Source organism: Anomalospiza imberbis, chromosome 1 (genome assembly GCF_031753505.1).
Source record: "Anomalospiza imberbis isolate Cuckoo-Finch-1a 21T00152 chromosome 1, ASM3175350v1, whole genome shotgun sequence".
Lineage (NCBI taxonomy): Eukaryota > Metazoa > Chordata > Aves > Passeriformes > Viduidae > Anomalospiza > Anomalospiza imberbis.
Window position 1 is genome coordinate 90817093 of NC_089681.1, and position 18315 is coordinate 90835407.

Here is an 18315-nt window from a genome sequence, read left to right on the forward strand (position 1 = left end):
TTATTTTAATAAATTTTAATCAAGCTACAAACTTTAATAGATATAGCACCTCCAAAAAATAATCTAGCCCCCATTGTCTGTGCCTCTCCGAGAAGTCATCCACTTTTTCAAGACACTTAATTTCACAGCAGTTGCCTGAAAATGAGGTAAGAATAACAAATGAGTGAATGATTAGTCAATGAACAATGCAAATTGTCTAGAAAGAAAAATCTTATCCATAGATTTCCCCACAGTGCCCAACACAGTGGCATAAATTGCACTGTGGAAAACTTAATTGCTCTCTTTTGCACTGGGATGCAACTGTCTATACCAATGACTCACTGCACACAAACACGGCCAGAGTCTCAGAAAGTTGTAAATTTAAAAGTGAGATATTACAGCACATCAGGAGGAACTCCTAAAATTAAATTCCCAACATAGCTCCAAATTTCATTATTTTAATGGATTTGAATTGTACATTTCTAGCATTTTCTTTAAGTGCCATGTTATTTTTTTTCTTTGTCACAAAAGTGCAGTAGAAATGGTAGCACTGGTAGGACTTGTATTAAAACCAGGGCAACTGGTTGATGAAGTGCAGGCAAAGACAGAATGGTCAAACAGGACTCTAAGACTGCAGCTACAGGATTACTGAGTGCATTATGAATCCTGGGAGAATAAAAAGGTACCAAAGGGAGAGAAGAAACTCTTTGTCTCTTGGGTTTTCTTCATAACTTTTGAAGAACTGAGAATTTTCCATGACAGCAAAATGCCTGTGGTTAAATTGTATGTAATTTTTCCCAGTATTTTTCCATGACTCTAGCCTTTAGATAAGAAGCAAATGACTGGATCACTCATCACAGGGCAAGGTAAAGGCACATAAACATCTTTATGTGTTTTGGAAAAAATTCCTAAGGGTTAGGTGTAATTTTACTCACCAAACAAACTTTTAATTTCAGATTCAGGAACATAAAATGGTGGGCCTGAAAGAAAAGGGGTGAAGCAAATCAGAGAGGAGACATGGGAAGAAGACAGAACTTAACACTGCAGTAGGAGAGCCAACCCCTTCACTCACAGCACCTGGCCTGTAATGGGGCCCCAGGGTGCAGCTCCATCAGCAGGAGCCAGAAAGCATGTCCAGGAACTTGTGGTACCTTGGTGGGCCAGACAGCTTCAGGTGTTGCTGCTGCTTCATCTCCAGCTGCAGCAGGGAATCATGAATGTGATATGGATATGACCACTCTCAGTGTGCTGTATGAATCCAGTCTACAATCTCTTTATACTACAGTGGCATGATTAAGGCTAAGAGCTGAACATTGTCAGAGGGAAAGTAATGAATTAAACTGTTCTTGCTTGTGGTAGCAAGACCTATTTTTTGGGGAGATAATTATGCTGAAGTGCCCAAAAGCAGAAAAAGATCTCTTTCTTTTGTGAGTTAATATTAACTAAAAAAATCTCCCACTTCAGTACATAATACAAAAACAATAGAAGGAGAAGTACCCTATGATTTTACATATTTTCACCTCTTCCAAGTACATTCAGAGCGTGGTAGTGGCTGAGAGAGATGCACAAGATGGGCAACACATTGGGTTGCAAATACTGGATAAACAGCATGAAGCTGGTGTTCTTGGGAGTGTTTCAAGCTCCCGAGGCCAGACAGGATGTTGCTAAGTGCTCTGACTTCCAGCTTCACTGTAGCAGCCACATTTATAGTTTCATTTCATTGTTAATATACCATGACTGTCCTCAACTTAACTTTAGCATGTCAGAATGCTAGAGAACACACAAATTTAGTTCCAACCTTGGTCAAAATCTAAACTTTTTAACACACAGTTGTAATGGTGTCACCATCTAACAAAGCTATGCAGGTAAAAAAACTTGGGGAAGATACTAATACATCTACTGTATCTTTATACACTTTGTATTAGAGGAAAATCACAATATGAACAGTACAAAGTTCTTACCTTTGTGTTTGTTTGGATCATATGAAACTGTAACAAGGAGATAAGAAGAATTTTTCTCCACTAGGTTGATCATCAAACTGGCATAGCTAAAAGGAAAAAATTATACTTTATTATTTTTGTAAAGCATTCAAGCATAGCATTCAAAATATTCAACAAAATGCACTTCTATGCAGACAGAATTTTAACTGAACTGCACAGAGACTAAGCAAAACTTAAGTTTAAATTTTAGGAACATAAAATTTATGCTACACTTGAAAAACATAAAATAAATGTTATATTTATTCCTCATAAGTATTTTTTTTGCACGTTCAGCTCAAGATTAACAGACAAGCAAAGTATTCATCTGCCACAGTCTAGAATATAGTACACAGTACAGTACTTACCTTTTAAAATTATTGTGAATTGAAGATTCTGTATCTAATTTAAAAATCCTGGGAGCGGGTTCAAACTAAATTTGGGCTGGCTACAGGCAAGAACAAAAATTTGTAATCAAGGAGAGTGAGGGGGAAAAGAATGAAGACAGAAGAAGCAGATGTGGTGAAAAGGAAATAATAGAATTCAGATGAGTCTTGCAGTCCTGCTTCTGCTCAGTTGGAACAAACCACATATTTTCCCACCAAGAGGCAGGGTGGCTTCCTGAAGGAAGAGCATAGCACTCTGCGACTGCAGCAGATGCTTGTGGTAGAGAAGAATTTGTGTAGGTTGGCCCTTAAATGAAAAAGGACTTATTAACAAGTCACAAGATCAAAAACTTGTCACTGATACATCAGAGAAAAGACTGTAACAATGCAATTTACTAACCGTTGTCTGTCGCGTGGATTCACGGCTACAAGAGCTCCTCTGTCCCAAACCCCATCAAACTTGCCAACTATCGAGCTATAAGGAGATTAGGAAAAGGCTTAAAAATAGTAAAAAGGGACCTTCATCTTCTTTCAGGCACATTTGTGAGGTCACAAGGATTCTGCAGCTAGTGATGTAGATTCCCCACCACCTTTTTGTTACGGTGCAGCATTTTCATAATCCAAGCCAACAGGATCTGGAAGTCAAGAAACCCTCCTGGTCCTTTGTCCTGCTGCAAAGAGGTGGGGGAATAGTAAAGAGGTGTGGGAATAGGTCACTGCTGCCCCATTGTTAGGGGCTGCTGAGACACGGCAGGGAGGAAGGAATGTAGTTTTAACACATTCGGGCCACAAGTCTGGGTGTTCAGTAACCACATCCTTCTGTGTGACACGCACTCAGCACATCAACAGTTCTTGACCATCTTCTAAAACCCATGCATGATTTCATATGCAGGCTAAGGAAGATGCCTTAGTTGCTTTACTGTCACTGACTCAGCACATTCAGTAACTTTAGCCACCTGAATTCCCAGCTACATGCCCATGACAGTTAGCTTCAGCTTGCAATTTGTTTAATGCTAGAAAAGCTAAGTTACACTGCTGCTTGCCTCAGTGCAACTCTGCTGCAGACACTAGTTTTGGTCCTGGATATGCTGGCAGATGGCTTCAGTGGCCACCCAAAGCCTGCAAGTGAGCATGACTATCAAGAAATGCCTTTATTGATGGATGGTAAGAGCAGCCAGAGCAACACAAAAGACTATCTAGGAATAAGAAAGAGCCTTGGTTTTGGTAATTATTAAAATAGGAGGTTAGACAGTAAGATAGTAATAAAGTAAATTGCATCATTTTAAAGAAAATTTGAATAAGATTACTTAGAAAAATGTGGCATGGAATTGTGCGATACCCTTCTGCTGACTGGACAGGTATCCGAGTCCAATTGCATCACCTCTGTCTTCACTTCTGTACAAGTTTTGGCTAGCGTAGAGTTACCTTTCTTCATAGTAGCTTGCATGGGTTGGTGGATTTGGGCTTGAAATCATGTTGATAACACACTGGCAATTTAGTTACTGCAGAGCAGCACTTACACAGCACCAACACCTTTTCTGCTCCTCCCACCCTGACACCAGTGAGTAGGCTGGAGAGCACAAGAATGAACGAAACACTGGGTGGGAACACAGCAGGCACAGCAAAGGGATATTCCAGACCATCGGGCTCCATTCTCAGCAATAAAACTGGATGGGAGGTTGGTGGATGGGAGCACTGCTTGGCTGCTGGCTAGGCATCAGTTGCTTGGTTGGTGGTGGGCAACTGCTTTCATTTGCACCACTTGTTTTTCTTGGGTTTTATTTTTCTCTTTCTTTGGTTGTTCTTTTTTGTGTAATTTTTTTCCTTACAACTTCTTAAAATTTATTTTTAATTATGAAACTGTTCTCATCTCCACACATGTTTCTTTCTCACTTTTACCCTTTTGATTGTCCCCTGTCATGAGATGATGGGAGAGTGGTCAAGCAGCTGTGTGGTGCTTAGCCATTATTAAACCATGAGAACTTCTCTCTGCCCACTGCTATTTTCATTGCAATGGCATTCCTAAGCCTCTGGCATCTAACCTATAAGCTGATCTTGTATTTCCCACTCTACTGCGATGAGACATGATAAAACTTTGAAGTGCTGACTTCTTTTAAAGTTTGCCAAGTCTAAGTATCTAATTTAAATAACCAGCCTCATAACTGAAAGGAGATTTTTAAAGAGACAGTTAAACAAGCAATGGACATGCAGGGCATAAAGGAGAGTTTCGTGGGACAGGTGACAAACTTGATCTTCTGAGGCTTGGAGGCAGTCCTCCTCTCTGTGTAGCTGAGTCTGCTGGTAACCTCAGGCAAGACATTGAGGTTTTCTGCACTTGGTTTTCTTTCCAACTTTAATCTGGTCTAACTGGAATGGCAGCAGTGGCTCCAAACATGCATTTCATGTGCTTTACTCCCAAGCAATTTCATCAAGGCCTACAGACATCCCATGCTGCAGGCAGGCTCATCCTGTGGCCTTGTCCCAGTCCTGGTCTCTTGGCTGCCTAGATCTCAGGACCTGCTGAGTGTCTGGGTGCTCCTTGTCCCTCTGGACATCCAATTTCCTTCACAACACAATGAAGCCATGAGGAAAAGGTCAAAAAAGGCACACAGCTGTCCTTCATCCCGATGTAGAGTCAGGATGAAGCTAAGGAAGCTAAAGTATGAGGAAGCACTTTCACTGTAACACACTGCTATGTGTTTATACGGCATTCAGCATGGGTTAGGTACTACTACGTCTAAAAAAAATTAACATGTAAATTAGAAATTCACATATCTGCAGAAAACCCACTGGATTTAAGAGGAAACTTACAAATTTCTATCTCTGCATACGTTTAGTAGTTTCAGTAAATGCAATTTTTGATTTTCTTTTGAAGTCTTGCAGCTATAATTGTATTAGGAGGTACAGTGATTGTGTAATGCAACTGCTTTACATATGTCCCAGAATTCCCAGAAAGAGCAGTAATTCCTGTTACTCTTTAACTAGCAAGAGTCTTTGAGATATCCCATTCTGACAAAGGTCAGGAGCACATTTGAGTTTTCTTCTAATGAATGCTAGGCTAATGGAGATGAAAGGGACCTCTTAGTAGGCCAGCCTCAGCAAGAAAGAAATAAGTTTAATTTCCATAATTACTGGGTAATTAATCAAATTGTCTGTACACAGAAACTAGAAGTGTGTGTGCATTTTGCTAGTCACAGGTATCTGCTGACTGATGTTGGGAATACAGTTCCTTCTGCAGCCAGAATGTCTATATGCCAATTTATTTTGTGATGACAAACTATGTACTGGATCCAGTGATATGCACTGAAATTGTCACTAATTACCTAATTTTGTTTATTTCAAAGTATTATTACATCATGTTGTGATAGAAGTTACAAGTTTCACCATGCTACTTGCTACAAAACTTAAGACTGAATTTTTCAAAAATTTCTGAGAAGCTTAAGCAACCCTTGGGCAACTTGTCAACTCACAGCAAGAAATATTTAAAGGGATCTACAGTGTAGCAAGTAACTACAGTGGAGGGACAAGGCGGTAAGAAACAAGGCAGTATCTACAAAGTCACATTCATACACACCCCATCTGTTGGACACTTTGCAAGACTAGTTACATATATACACCAGTCAAACAGACTGGAGTCAGCTGCAGCAGCAGAAGGCATAGTCATGGTCTGCTGTCTGAAAGACTCTGGACTCTAGTAATGAATAGTCTTTTTTCCAGTGTTTTGGCAGATTGAAAAAAAAAAAAAAAAGATCCTATAGTAAACTCTGTGTTCTGGTGTCCTGAACTACCTATTGCACCTGTATGTCCTAGTTCTGGAAATCCCAGACTCTACCTTCTTCCTACTGAAGAGCCATGGGACAAATTCTTGTGCCTGACAGTTGTTTGTAAGAAGAGCAAACAAACACAAAAAACTTCACCCAAACCTTATAATCTAGGGGAAAAATCACATCTAAGAACTACAAGAAGAGGGAACTATTGTGCTAAGACACCTCTGGATATATTCTCTTTACTAAGTTACTCTGAGTAAGGGATTGTGTTAAAGTTTTGCTTCATAGAATTCATCAGTAATGTTAAAGATAATTTGGTTTTACTGTAAAAGCAAAAATGCTTTTTGATAACTTTCACAGAATGGCTTGGAATAAGAAGCCCATTTTAAGATAATTAGTTGTCATCCTTAACGATCAACAACAGAATTAGACTTTTGTTGGAGATTGGCCATTCAAATTTCTCATACAAATTAATATGAGTTTGCTTAAGAGGACCTGACAAATCTTTGCCTGATTCAAATAGTAGTATTGGACAGTATTAATACACATTCGATTATGGAGAATTGTAAAACACTATGAGTATTCCTACCTGGACAAATCATAAATATTGCAGCAGTAGACGGAAATGTTGCCAGAGGTACTCTACAATAAAAGCAAAGGAAACAATCCTTATCAGTTAACTATCTTTAAATACGCACTCGTAAGTATATATTTATATTTCATATATTAAAATATACCCATACACATTAAAAATGAAATTTTAAAAATACATTTATGTGCAATGGGGAAAAACACTGAGAAATATTTTTAGTTTTAGTTTACTGAGGTAACTCTTCTGATCCCCTCCAGAGAGGTTCTAATCTATCAAGGCATGCAACTTTTATCAACCTATCAAGGCATGCCTCCAGTTTTAAAATACATTTCTTCTACATTCAAGTGCTTCACTGTCATAAGAAGGCCAAAGTAGTAAGTTTAGAAGAATAATTTCTCAGTCCAAAAATACAACTCAGAGCTTCCTTTTACACCTCTTCAGGAGAGGTGAATGATTACCAGTAAAACAGATGCATAAAAGCAGAATGACTTGTTTGCTCAGTTATGCCAGTATTGTATGATTAACCACACCAGATCATTTGACATACCTGGAACATTTTTCCTCCTGAAATCTCAGGGACTGGCTCCTCACAATAAGGCAGACTGTGTTCTGAAAAAAATTCCTTCACTGCTTGCTCACTGAGTTCCACACCGATAGCGCTGTGCCCCATGTCCGCCAGCCTACACACAAGAGAGAGAAGGCCCAGGTTTATATGAGGTCCACAGGCTGGGCAAAATGTGTAACTCCCATACATCATTTATTCATTAGGGAAGCCTAGTTTTAGGATGCTCTGATATGTCTAATTCTGACTATCTGAAGTGTTCACATTATATTGAACACCTCCCTTCCATGATCTGAGCTTAAATTAGTACCACTCAGCATACAGTTGATGAGGAGTTACATGCTTTATTTAGATTTAATGAATTATTCATTTATTCCTACTAACTTGCTGAAAACAGAGGTGATCACACTGAGAAACTGTCCATTTCAGAAAGGTGCTGTGCTCTGAACTGAGGTGACTGAGACACACTGTCCACCCAGCTGCATCTGTGGCTTGGCAGGAATGGGCAAGCAAAGGAGATGCAATAACCTCTGCACTGCTGCAGCTCAGCAAAACACCAATGTGTGTCAGAGCCCACAGTCAGTCTAGGAAGTAGGTACCGTGATAAAACCTGATAGCTGGATTACTTGAAGATATATGTTTTGGATTGTGTTCCTTCCCTCTGAGAAAATCACTGGCTTATATAGGCCCTACTTTTAAATAAAACACTCCCTCCCCCTGCCCCCCCTCCTCCCCCATCCCTTTCGGGGAAAAAAAAAAAAAGTAAAAGTAAAATAAGAACTATAAAAAAGAGGAAGTTACATTTAGCCGAAATCACTTAAATTTCCAGAGTGGCATGCCTCATGGTGTCTTGAAAATGTCTAACACAACTGACCTCATTGTGGGCAATTTAAGCTGACATTGCTAAGAAAAGCAGCAGTGGTAAGGGCATAGCTTCAGTCACTCTGTCCATCTAAATTCAGCATTCCCCAAGCTGAACTTGGGACAATCAGTAGGACTTTCAGATAAGACCTTATCCATTCAATTTATGCTACTATATGAAACATCAGCCTCCTCCTCCCTTCAGCTTCCAGTGACACTGTTTTCCTAGCAGTGGAAATGTGGCACATTTCCACTGGCCAATATAAGGTTGGGAATTCCCCCTTTCCCTCCCTCCCTCCCCACATCAAATAAGATTTTTGCTCTTATTATCTGTGTTTTACCATTTCATCTCTACTGCTTTACCACAAAGTGGGAAAAATATCCTCAGTCCACTCCTGCCATTTAAAAGAACATCCAGATACTTTTGGAGGAGCCTGCAGAAGAACAGATACATTTTACTTAACTCTGCCAGTATTTGTATTGGCACATGAAAAGCCAAGGGCTACACACTACGCCAGATAGCATAAAAACTCCATGATGGCACATATGTTATTAGCACAACCTGCTTCATGCCATTAGACATAAAAACATAAAAGCATTCACCTTCCACTTACATAGCAAGAAAGTAAATTTCATTCAGAAATTAACACATTTCTGCTTGTTCTATTTTCTGTTTGTCTTTGCAACTAAAGAATCCAACCAACCCACCTCTAAGAGAGTCATAATAGAGATTTTAAACTGAATTATTACGAAACTTCTCCATTAAGCAAATCACTTTTACGGGTCTTGAAAGACTATATAATCAGGTTTGTTCTCTTAGGTCCTTGTCTTTTACTGCATGGTAGTTGCTCTGATGCCCTCTGCACATTGTTTCAAGGCTCAGTTTCACAACGTGAACAATAGTGCAAAGCATCTCCATCAGAAAATTCAAGATTTTCTAGCCAAACTATCCAAGCTCTAAGGTTTAAAACCTGATTCAAGAGTAAAAGCTCTAAATCCTTTTCAATACTTTCTTTTCTCTGTCCTTTGACAAATGTAGGTCACAAAAATATCTATATTAATTTTTGTTTCAAGCTGTGCCCATGTCAGATAATTTGCTTTTTGCAAATGTTCCATTTTCAATTAAGAGATTCTTGAATGAGCCAAGCCACTCATCTCATGGCATTACTTAAAACAGTTTAGGCAGAAGAGTGAAGTCACGTACGGATGCCCTTGTTCCTTGTGAAACCCGATGTTACCCATTTCCCATTTTTGTATCCATTCCTCCTCTGTCACCACTCTATCTTTCTGAGACCCAACATCAGAGCCTTCGAGGAGCCCGAATTCATCCGCTGAGTGGTCCATATCTCCAGGGAGTGCTTGTAGCTGTGAAAAAAAGAGAGAAGAATTACCCCCACCTAATGCATAGTTTGGAACTGGCTCTTACTTCCTCGAACCGGACAAAAATTTAGTAGATCTCAAGAGATCACCATTTGGTGACAGTCGCAATGTACCGAACGCGACAGAGCAATCGGCACACTCTTGCTCCCGATAGCCTGGGCCAGACCCCTTTTCCCGGGGCGGCTGAACGCGCCTGTCCAGCACTGCGGGTCCGCCGGTGGCCTCCCTTTTCGCGCCCATCGAGAAGCCCCCCTACGCCGGTAACGAAGGAGGGAGATGCCGACATTTCTTTCCCGTGAAACCCGCGGGCAGAAGGCGGGGGCGAGCTGCTGCTGGGGCCGGGGGGCCCGCGGGGTGACCCGAGGCGGCTCAGCACCGCCGCCCCGCTCGGCGCCCCCCGCCCGGGCAGCGACAGCCGCGGTACCTGCACGGCCGCGGGTCCCGTGAGGGCGGCGGGGCCGGGGCGGTGCCTCGCCGCCCTCCCCCTCGCTACGCGCCGCGGAGAGCGGAAGCAGCGGCAGGAGGAGGCGGGCTGAGAGTGCACGGCACCGGGGAGGAGGAGGGTGGCGGTGGGGATGGCGGCGGTGGTGAGTGACTCCCTCCCTCAGCTGCAGCGCCCACCGCGGGGCTGCTTGTTCCTCCCCGGGCTGGCGGGGCAGGTGCCAGCGCTGCCCCCGTCCTCATCGCCCCGCTTCACTCTTCCTTCCCCCTTCTCTTTCTCCCTCCCTCCCTTCCTTCCCCCTTCTCCACCCTTTCTTTTCCCCCGCTGCAGCTCTAGCAGGAGGCGGTGCGGACACGCGTGAATGTGGTCTCCGGCCCCCGAGTGACCCGGCCCCGAGGTGAGTGCCAGGTGCCGACCGCAGCGCCTGCCCCGCCGCCGCCGCCGGGACCGCCCCCGCCCGGCTCCGGGGCAGCCCAGCCGCGGGTCTCCCGTGCCCCGGGGGTGCCCCTCGGGATCCCCGCCAGCTGTCACAGCCGCGGCCCGGGGCGGGCGCTGTCAGCCGCGGCCGGCGGGGCTGGGCGCCGCCGCTTCTCTCGGGCTGAGTTTTAGAGGTGTGCGCACTCCCCGCGTTAATCAGGCTGCTCTCGCTTCCTCCCCGTCACTGACAGTGTGTGTCTGTGTGGTTTCTTTTCTTAATTTTTTTTCTCTTCCCCAAAGGCAAACTTGCTGCCAGCTGTGCAGGTAAACCCCACAAAGCTTTCCGATATAGGCCACGCATTACAGACGGATGCAACTTTATTGAATGTGACATTCGCGCATTATGCATCCCTCTCCTTTTAAAGGGCTTATTTTCTCAGCCAGTAAGATGTCTACAGGATAGGATGCAAAGTCATGTAAAGCTTCGTAGAGTAAGCCATGTTTGTTTGTTCTATAAAAATTTGTGGTTTTTTGGGAGGGTGTTTTTGGCTTGTCAGGGGAAGTGGGCACAAAGTGTCATACACCTGATCTTCTTCTCCCTTTTTCCCCACCTCCCTCTTACCCCTATTGAAAGGCTAAGAGCAAAAATATGTCTGCAATTCTGTACAACTGACCTCTGCCTTTCAAAATGGGCAGCCTCTCTGCATCTGAAATATTTTTACCAAAATTCCTAGTGATTGACGCCTTTTCTACTCCCCACATACATAATGCAAAATTCACGTGTTCCTTTACCTTCTTGGATAAAAGGGCCCCACAGCAGCACCACACTGTGATCTCCTGATGGTCACCAAAATGAATCACCCGGTGCCTTGCTCAGCACTCCTTGCTCAGTTGGAAGCCTCCGACAGTAAGGACCATGGCATGTCAGAACGATTATTTACCATCAGAAGATTAGGTGACACAGAGAGATACTGTTGTGCCACTGATGCATAAAGAAAGCTCTAGGGGGAAAAAGCCACCATTTTCTGGGGCGTTATGCAGCAGTTTAGGGAAATCTCATGTAAATGAAACTGGTTGGTTTTCTTTACTGTCCAACCTCATCCACACCCGTACAGTGGTAAGTTACAATGAAGTGATGCTAATTTCTTTTTCTTTTTTTTTCTTTTTTTTCAGGGATCAAGAGAGATTGACTTAATAACTTTTTTCTTACCTCTGACTAGTTGTAATTGGAGGCGATACATGCAAGAAAGAAAGTTTAATTTTGTATTGGGTTGTTTGAACTAATTTTTCTCTTGTGTGGATATCCTCATGTGATTTCTCTTCCTCTCGCAAATAATTTTTCCTATCTTGAGAGGAGAATGAAGCACCAGTTTACTTGACTTGAATCAGCTTAATATAAAATTTTGTAAAAATTCCCACTCTCCTCCTGTTACCTTGACTTTTAACGGAATTTCTGAACAAAAATACTGCTGCCTTGTCCATCACTGACAGCTTGCTTGAATAAGGAAGTTGCATCCTGAAACAGGGAGAACTGAGAAGTCTCATAGGTATATATATTAAAAAAAACACTCCCAAAAACGTAATTACAAACTGATCCCTATTACAACAAAATAACATTCATGATGCAGTGCTGTAGTACAAGGGGTTAATTTCCACTTCTTTTCTGTATGTTGTAGAGCACTCTTTAGATTTACTTCTTCCTCTAGGCTGTCTTTGTGTTTTACTCCCTGTCAAAAGAATGCCTTTGATTTTAAATTTGCTTTCATATTTCTGCATCATACTTTCTCACACTCTGGTTTCCAGTTTGCATGGTTAACTGTGGTCCTTTCTGTGCTCCTACCAATACAGTCAAAGACAGCTACAGAGTGCTCTCCTGCTGTAAATATTTTATTTTGACCAATAGAATACTTAACAACAAACTTTGTGATATTCCAGTCACTTACAGCTGCAATATTATGGTAGTCTAGACTTCAAATTCTGATCTCTTTCCATAGGAGGCTGTGCAAGTCTTGGAACTGGTTGTTCATCTGGTATTAGATGTCTCTTCACTGTTTGGAAAAGTGCTTTACTGTGCAGATCTCTTGCTGCCAATAAATCAGTAGTTAGCAGGATGAGTGTTACTCCGAGTGGTATTTGAATGCTTGCATCAGCATTGAGCTGATGTCTGTTCACTTTGCCAACCCAAATTCCAGTCCAAGTCTTCACGTAATGCAAATCAGATTATTGAAATCCAGGATATGCTCATCTGGAACATCCTGTCAAGATGTACTAAGGGATCTAATCTTAACGACGAATTTAGTTTATAATAGTAGTATTGTTCCTTTCCTGTAATGTCTCATTCCCATTTTCCTCTCGAATTAACAGTGAAGCTGAACAGATTCCTACCTAGGTAACTCTGTGAAAAGTAGTATTGTGAGTGGCTGTGACAGTTCTGCAAAGTCAAGCAATTTAAATTAATTAACCATTACCTACCTTTTTTCAGATCTAACAATACGATGTCAACGGGAAGGGTACGAACAAAGAAAAAGGCATGTTCTTCAGATCACTCTCCAGACAACTTTCCTGTGAGGAGTTCTGGAAGACAGGTATTTATAATAATTTAAAAATATGTGGGTTTGTACTTTGCTATTTTTTATTTTCTGTTGACATTTGTAAAGGAATGGGGGTTCCTTGTGGGTAAGTAAGGCCTTAGAGTACTTATCCACAGAGAAGGAGAACGAGTTAATTCCGTAAATAAGCAGGTCAAGTGTCTCATTTTGCGAACAATATTCAGAAAGGATAAATACTCTGTATAACCTGTAAGTACTTAATGTGTTGAAAATACAGTCACAGATTTCTGTACAGTCAGACAAAGCTGCCTGCACATCCAGACAGAAGCCTAAAACAACATAATAAACAGTACTTTTGAGGCTCAGAAGAGACATTTGGTATATAGTTTTGTATCCAAAAAATGCAAACCCCCATACTAAGCCTACCCTAATATTTTATTTGAGGCACAGATAGGATTGCCACTTGTAATTAATATCAATAAGTATTATAAAAGAGGAGATTTTCTGAAGGAGAAATAAAATGAAGGCCTGAGGATTGACTCATTAATACATGATGGAGGTTAAAATACTATTTAAACTGGAAGCTTTGCTTATAATTTCTTCAGTGCCATCAATTAGACCAAGGCAATAAATTTCTAGATATAAATGATATTTCCAGTCTTACTGTGGGCTTGGAGGCCTTTTTAGTGGGTTTTTGTTTGTTTTTTTTTTTTAGTGGAAAAATCTGACCTAATTTGACAACTTTCATGCTGCAGCTAGTTCACAATGGCTACAAAGATTTTCATTAGTATTGTTTTAACTTCAGGATGCCACTCACAAGCTGCAAAATTGTCTGAATGCTGCTTTGTAGAAGATGCATTTGTGTCATTTATGGTCAGATTCCAACTATTCTTTATTAGGTGAAGAAGAAAGCAGCTGAAGCAGCAGATGATGATGATGAAGCGTCAGAGAAGAAATATAGAAAATGTGAAAAAGCTGGATGCACTGCAACATGTCCCGTTTGCTTTGCCAGTGCAGCAGAAAGGTTTGTTACTTTTTATTTGCATTTTTCATGGACTTTCTAAATCTGTTGCTGAAGTTTAGGATTCTAACTATATTCTGAAAAATTCCTTTATATCTAAATGTAGAGGGAGAATTGAAAGATACTGCTAATAGAAGTCTTAAGGTACCAGGAAAATGTCACAAGTTATTCTTGTTGTCGATAACTTTCTCCTGTGCAAGTTGCTAATTCAGATACAGAGTATCTTTGGGATATGCTTATTTATGTTATTAATGGTGTCCTCTGGAACATGCCTTTCTTCTGTGAAAGTGAGAGCATATTAGTGTAATCTGAGAAAGCTAAACTTGCTTTCAAGATGGAAAATGAAACCATCGTTTACTGTAGAAAGTCTTTACCACTCCTTCACTGGAATGCTTTGCAGTCTGAGGTGAGATTCTAGCCTTGAAATTTTAGGTCATAGGAGAGATAGTCATACTTATATGAGCTCTTTGTTCTTGTACACTTCCTCTGCACTTTCACAAGTGCTTTTGCATTCTGACTTGGTGGTTTTGAATGCATGATACTGGCAAGGTATACCTATAATAGGCAACAAGTTAGACCTCATTATGAAGCAGGCACACTGTAGTTATGTAGCACTCTTCCCTCCCTAATAATTGAGACAAACTTTCCTTCTTTATAGCACTGAAAAATAAATAAAACTAATTACACGTTTCATTTAGTTATATCCATGGATTGTTCTTTGGTGGCAGGAAGTCAGTGTATTCTGGATGTTGTCATAGAGAAGCCAAGTGTTTTGGCAGTTGCCTGAGAGACTTGTCTGGGAAGTGAGCACCTGTGAGATCAGCATTGGTGATATTATAGTTTTGATTTAGGAAACAATGCATACTGCTTACTCATCTTCTTGAATTGTTTTTTTAGTATTTTGATTTTCACCTTTCCCACCCGCTCAAGTACGTACTTTCAACTTTATCTGTTTGAGATTAACTCATTTCATGGCTATTTGAGTTAATGGTTTAGGTCACTGCTTTTTACTTCTTGCATTTATCTTGAATAACTTCATTGAGTTTAATGAGAGTATTCTAAGTGAAAAAGGATTGCTTTATCTGATGAATGTAATCTTTGTAATGGATATTTCTTTTTGAGACTAGTAAAGAACAAATGCCCAGACTGCGTAACTGCTTCCTTAGGGTTTTGTCTCACTGGGTTAAAATCACAAGTTTTTCATGAGAAAAAAAGTATGGGAACATCTGTTTGGTGTTCAGATTTGCCTTTATAGTTTTGCCAGTTGTTCTGGGAACAGAACATTGTAATGACTTATGAATCAACTGATCACATGTACAAGAAAAATGTTAATTTAATTGATCCCTCCCAACTCTGCATTAATATTGGAAGAAAATACATCAAAGTAAAGGAACTCTAAGTTCTTGTGGAGAGGAGCTTTGTAACGTTACACATTTCCAAAAGGCTTAGTGTGTCACAGCACATATTCACTGTTTCATGTTCAGGAAATGCCTGCTTACAGGGTACTAAAGACAGGCTCGGCTCACCATTGTTAGAGGGAGGCTGCTGAAAGCAAGACCAACTATAAAACTGCACATTGTGTATACTTTGCCTCCCTTGCATCTGGTGTTGCTTAGTTTGGAAACTGGAAATGTTTGAGACAATTGGAATAACCTTATTGTTATTTGTATGGCTGTAGTGCCATGTATAAGTCAGCCTTCATGAATGTAACATAAAGCCCTGGCTTGATCTGAATATTTTGTTCACATTCTAGAACGTGCTACTGTCAATAGAAAGATTCCCCCCCTCCCCCCCAAAATGTACTATAAAACTATTTCTATGTCTCCTGCATTACAGATGTGCAAAAAATGGGTATACGTCTAGATGGTATCATCTGTCCTGTGGGGAACACTTCTGCAATGAATGTTTTGACCACTATTACCGAAGGTAGATTTACCAATTAAGGTTGTGTCCGTTCAGAGCTTATTAAAGTTTGGCAGCTGTTACAGCTGTTTAAACATTGAGTATATAGACATAATACAAAGATTGGTCCTCTGTACTTGCTTTGGTCAGAGTGAGGCTTAGATATTTATGATAAAACTGCAGGTGTTGTATGGACTAATCAACTTCAACAGAGCAGCATGAACAAAACTGGTTAGTTTAGGCAGGCTGGTTTGCGTGTGCAATTATTCTGAAGCTTTTGTCTTTCTTAAAAACAATGTCAGAGAATTTTAAATTATGGGAGCAATTATGAGTAAATATGTTTTGCTTTATAAATTCACTTTACACTGTGCATTGGGGAGATATTGCCTCTCTAAAGCAGTACAATAAAAAGCAACTAGAAATCAGTTTAACTATGGCAGTTCAGTGACTATGAAGACTCTTATCAGGCTGACAGAATGCTTTCAGCTCCAAGCTCCTTCCCATTTGAATAGGAGTTACATCCAGCTCTACCAAGACTTTTGTGTGCTTATGTGCTCAGCAGTACCCATCACTCAGTCCAGGCCTTAGATATCAGGAATTGTGCTCATAAGCAACTGGACATAATGGTCAGGATGCAATTTACTGCTGTCGTAAGAACCACGATTCTCTCCTTTTAACAGCAGAAATACAGTGCTCTCTACAGACTTATTTCTCTGTCCTTATATAAAATGTTTAATTTTAGAGTAACTGCTCTTGCTTGAAGTGAACTAGATATTAAATTTTCTGACTGCTTGCTGTTTTCTCTTTCTTCTTAGCCATAAAGATGGCTATGAGAAATACACTGCCTGGAAAAGGATTTGGACAAGCAATGGTAAAAGTGAGCCCAGTCCAAAAGCCTTTATGGCTGATCAACAGCTTCCTTACTGGGTAAGGTGAAAGGTGATTTATTTAATAGGAATGTGATGTTCTGATGTGTTTCTGATAGTCTGCTGTTCAAGCAACAGGTCAGCTGAGTTTTTTGGGTTTTTTTTTCCTAGTATTGGAGGATTGTGAAAAAGCTCAAGATAAAAATTCTGATCAGCTCCTCCACTGTTGGAGACTTTCTCCACACCCCACAAAGACCAATCTTCTGTTACTTTTCAGTGAAGCAGCAGCTGTGATTTTCAGGTAGAATAAGATTTTGCAGGAAAAGTATGTGGGTGAAAGACTTTGAAATCAGATTTTGTATTTCCCTGGTAAAAAGAGCAGAAGAAAGATGGGAATGGAATGAAGTTTTGTGGTAGTGATGTTTTGAGGTTTTTTTTTTTCTTTAAGTGATTAAGAATATATTTTTGAAGTAATGCTTGCAAAGTCTACTAAGACCATAGTAATGGGGAATTAAATTAATTTTGGCCTTAGGTTCTGTGCAGAAATTCAGTTTTGCAGAAATAGGTACAAGATTTCTGTCAAACAGTACTTATGACCTGATGATTACACAAGAACGTATTTAACAATTGTATTTTACAACTTTCTCACGTCTGGCTTCTTTCTAATTGGTTATTTAAGTTGCATTAATCTTATCTGTAATCACAAGCAACAAGTAAAAACATGTTTATTTTTTGACTTGTAGGTGCAGTGCACAAAGCCAGAATGTGGTAAATGGCGTCAGCTGACAAAGGAAATCCAGCTGACACCACAAATAGCAAAAACCTACAGATGTGGTATGAAACTGAACAATTCCACCAAGGTACCACACAAGAGTTTTGTTCATATTGAAACTTAACAAATTGGGATTTCTTGTTTGCAGAAATTAATTTATTCTTGCTTGCTGCTCTGTGTCTCTAATGTTAAAATGAAAGTCTCATGGCCTGGAGAGCTGCACAATGACAGGCCAACATGTTGCTTGGATTTTTTGTTTTCTGTCAAGAAAGAAGTATCTGAAATATCTTTGTCTGCGCAGTCAGTTGTAAAATCCTTCAGCTAGGGGATTATTATCAGTATGTACAAAATAGAAATACACCAAAATTCTTATTTCAGTTTTGTGTGGCCTTTTTTCATTATTGAGGAAAGCATTTGAAAAACTCAGTGAGCTTTTCCTAATTGCTATCAAGTCTGTCATAGAGCTTTACATAAAAAGTTTCAGCTTTGGCATGAAGATAACTCCTGTAATTTGGAAGAGTTTGGAAGAATTTAGAAATTTGGCGCTTTGGAAAAGTGCCATAGAATCTGTATGGCGCTTATAATATGAAAAAGCATAACATGAAAATAGTGACCATATGAAAACCAGAAGGGTCAGCATTTAATTTTGAAACTCTGTGGTATAGATACTCTTAACATAAACAAGAAACTCTCTTTTATACGCTAGACTAGAAGAGTTGCTCTGGAAAAATGTGGGATATTTCCAGAATTTTTCTATAAAATTCTGTGGGTTTTTTTTCTGAATTTGTTTCAGTGTTCCACCCCATTTTATGGACTAGAATGTATATTTTAATGTCTGATCAG

The 18315-nt window shown here is 40.3% G+C and overlaps 2 protein-coding genes and 1 long non-coding RNA gene across 6 annotated transcripts in view; 1 reads left to right on the plus strand and 2 right to left on the minus strand.

The window, feature by feature from the left end:
* On the minus strand, positions 1 to 10056 carry TPMT (thiopurine S-methyltransferase). 3 transcript variants are annotated; one of them, XM_068199777.1, is made up of 9 exons: positions 9928 to 10056; positions 9328 to 9488; positions 8465 to 8557; positions 7248 to 7380; positions 6698 to 6750; positions 2742 to 2816; positions 1941 to 2026; positions 915 to 959; positions 1 to 135 (listed from the first exon to the last, which is right to left on the minus strand). In XM_068199777.1, the coding sequence occupies exons 2-9, from the start codon at positions 9465 to 9467 to the stop codon at positions 20 to 22; spliced, it is 741 nt and encodes a 246-aa protein (XP_068055878.1). In that variant the 5' UTR covers positions 9468 to 9488; positions 9928 to 10056; the 3' UTR covers positions 1 to 19. The 3 variants fall into 3 exon arrangements, with proteins under 3 accessions (XP_068055878.1, XP_068055874.1, XP_068055886.1); XM_068199773.1 differs by lacking the exon at positions 9928 to 10056 and adding an exon at positions 9760 to 9921; XM_068199785.1 differs by lacking the exons at positions 2742 to 2816; positions 9928 to 10056 and adding an exon at positions 9760 to 9921.
* KDM1B (lysine demethylase 1B) overlaps positions 10043 to 18315 on the plus strand; it is a 26027-nt gene continuing 17754 nt past the window's right edge. The window contains exons 1-7 of one of the 2 annotated variants that reach the window (XM_068199706.1): positions 10043 to 10090; positions 10276 to 10342; positions 12845 to 12947; positions 13811 to 13935; positions 15769 to 15858; positions 16650 to 16761; positions 17444 to 17560. In XM_068199706.1, the coding sequence (XP_068055807.1) occupies positions 12858 to 12947; positions 13811 to 13935; positions 15769 to 15858; positions 16650 to 16761; positions 17444 to 17560 (534 nt within the window). In that variant the 5' untranslated portion in view covers positions 10043 to 10090; positions 10276 to 10342; positions 12845 to 12857. Of the gene's footprint in view, positions 10091 to 10275; positions 10343 to 10830; positions 10854 to 12844; positions 12948 to 13810; positions 13936 to 15768; positions 15859 to 16649; positions 16762 to 17443; positions 17561 to 18315 lie in introns of those variants that run through there. The other variant, XM_068199697.1, reaches the window with a different exon arrangement.
* Positions 12234 to 13815, minus strand: LOC137479389 (uncharacterized). Its single transcript, XR_011002207.1, has 2 exons — positions 12835 to 13815; positions 12234 to 12617 (listed from the first exon to the last, which is right to left on the minus strand). It is a non-coding gene; the product is annotated as an uncharacterized lncRNA (long non-coding RNA).

What these genes read in the sequence shown, in the direction of transcription:
- TPMT (XM_068199773.1), bottom strand. Translation starts at nt 9,789, where the DNA reads ATGTCGGCATCTCCCTCCTTCGTTACCGGC. An exon ending in CAGGAGGAAAAATGTTCCAG is followed by an intron (nt 6,751 to 7,247) that starts GTATGTCAAATG and finishes CTTTTATTGTAG; the next exon opens with AGTACCTCTGGCAACATTTC. An exon ending in TGATCCAAACAAACACAAAG is followed by an intron (nt 960 to 1,940) that starts GTAAGAACTTTG and finishes CTTTTCTTTCAG; the next exon opens with GCCCACCATTTTATGTTCCT.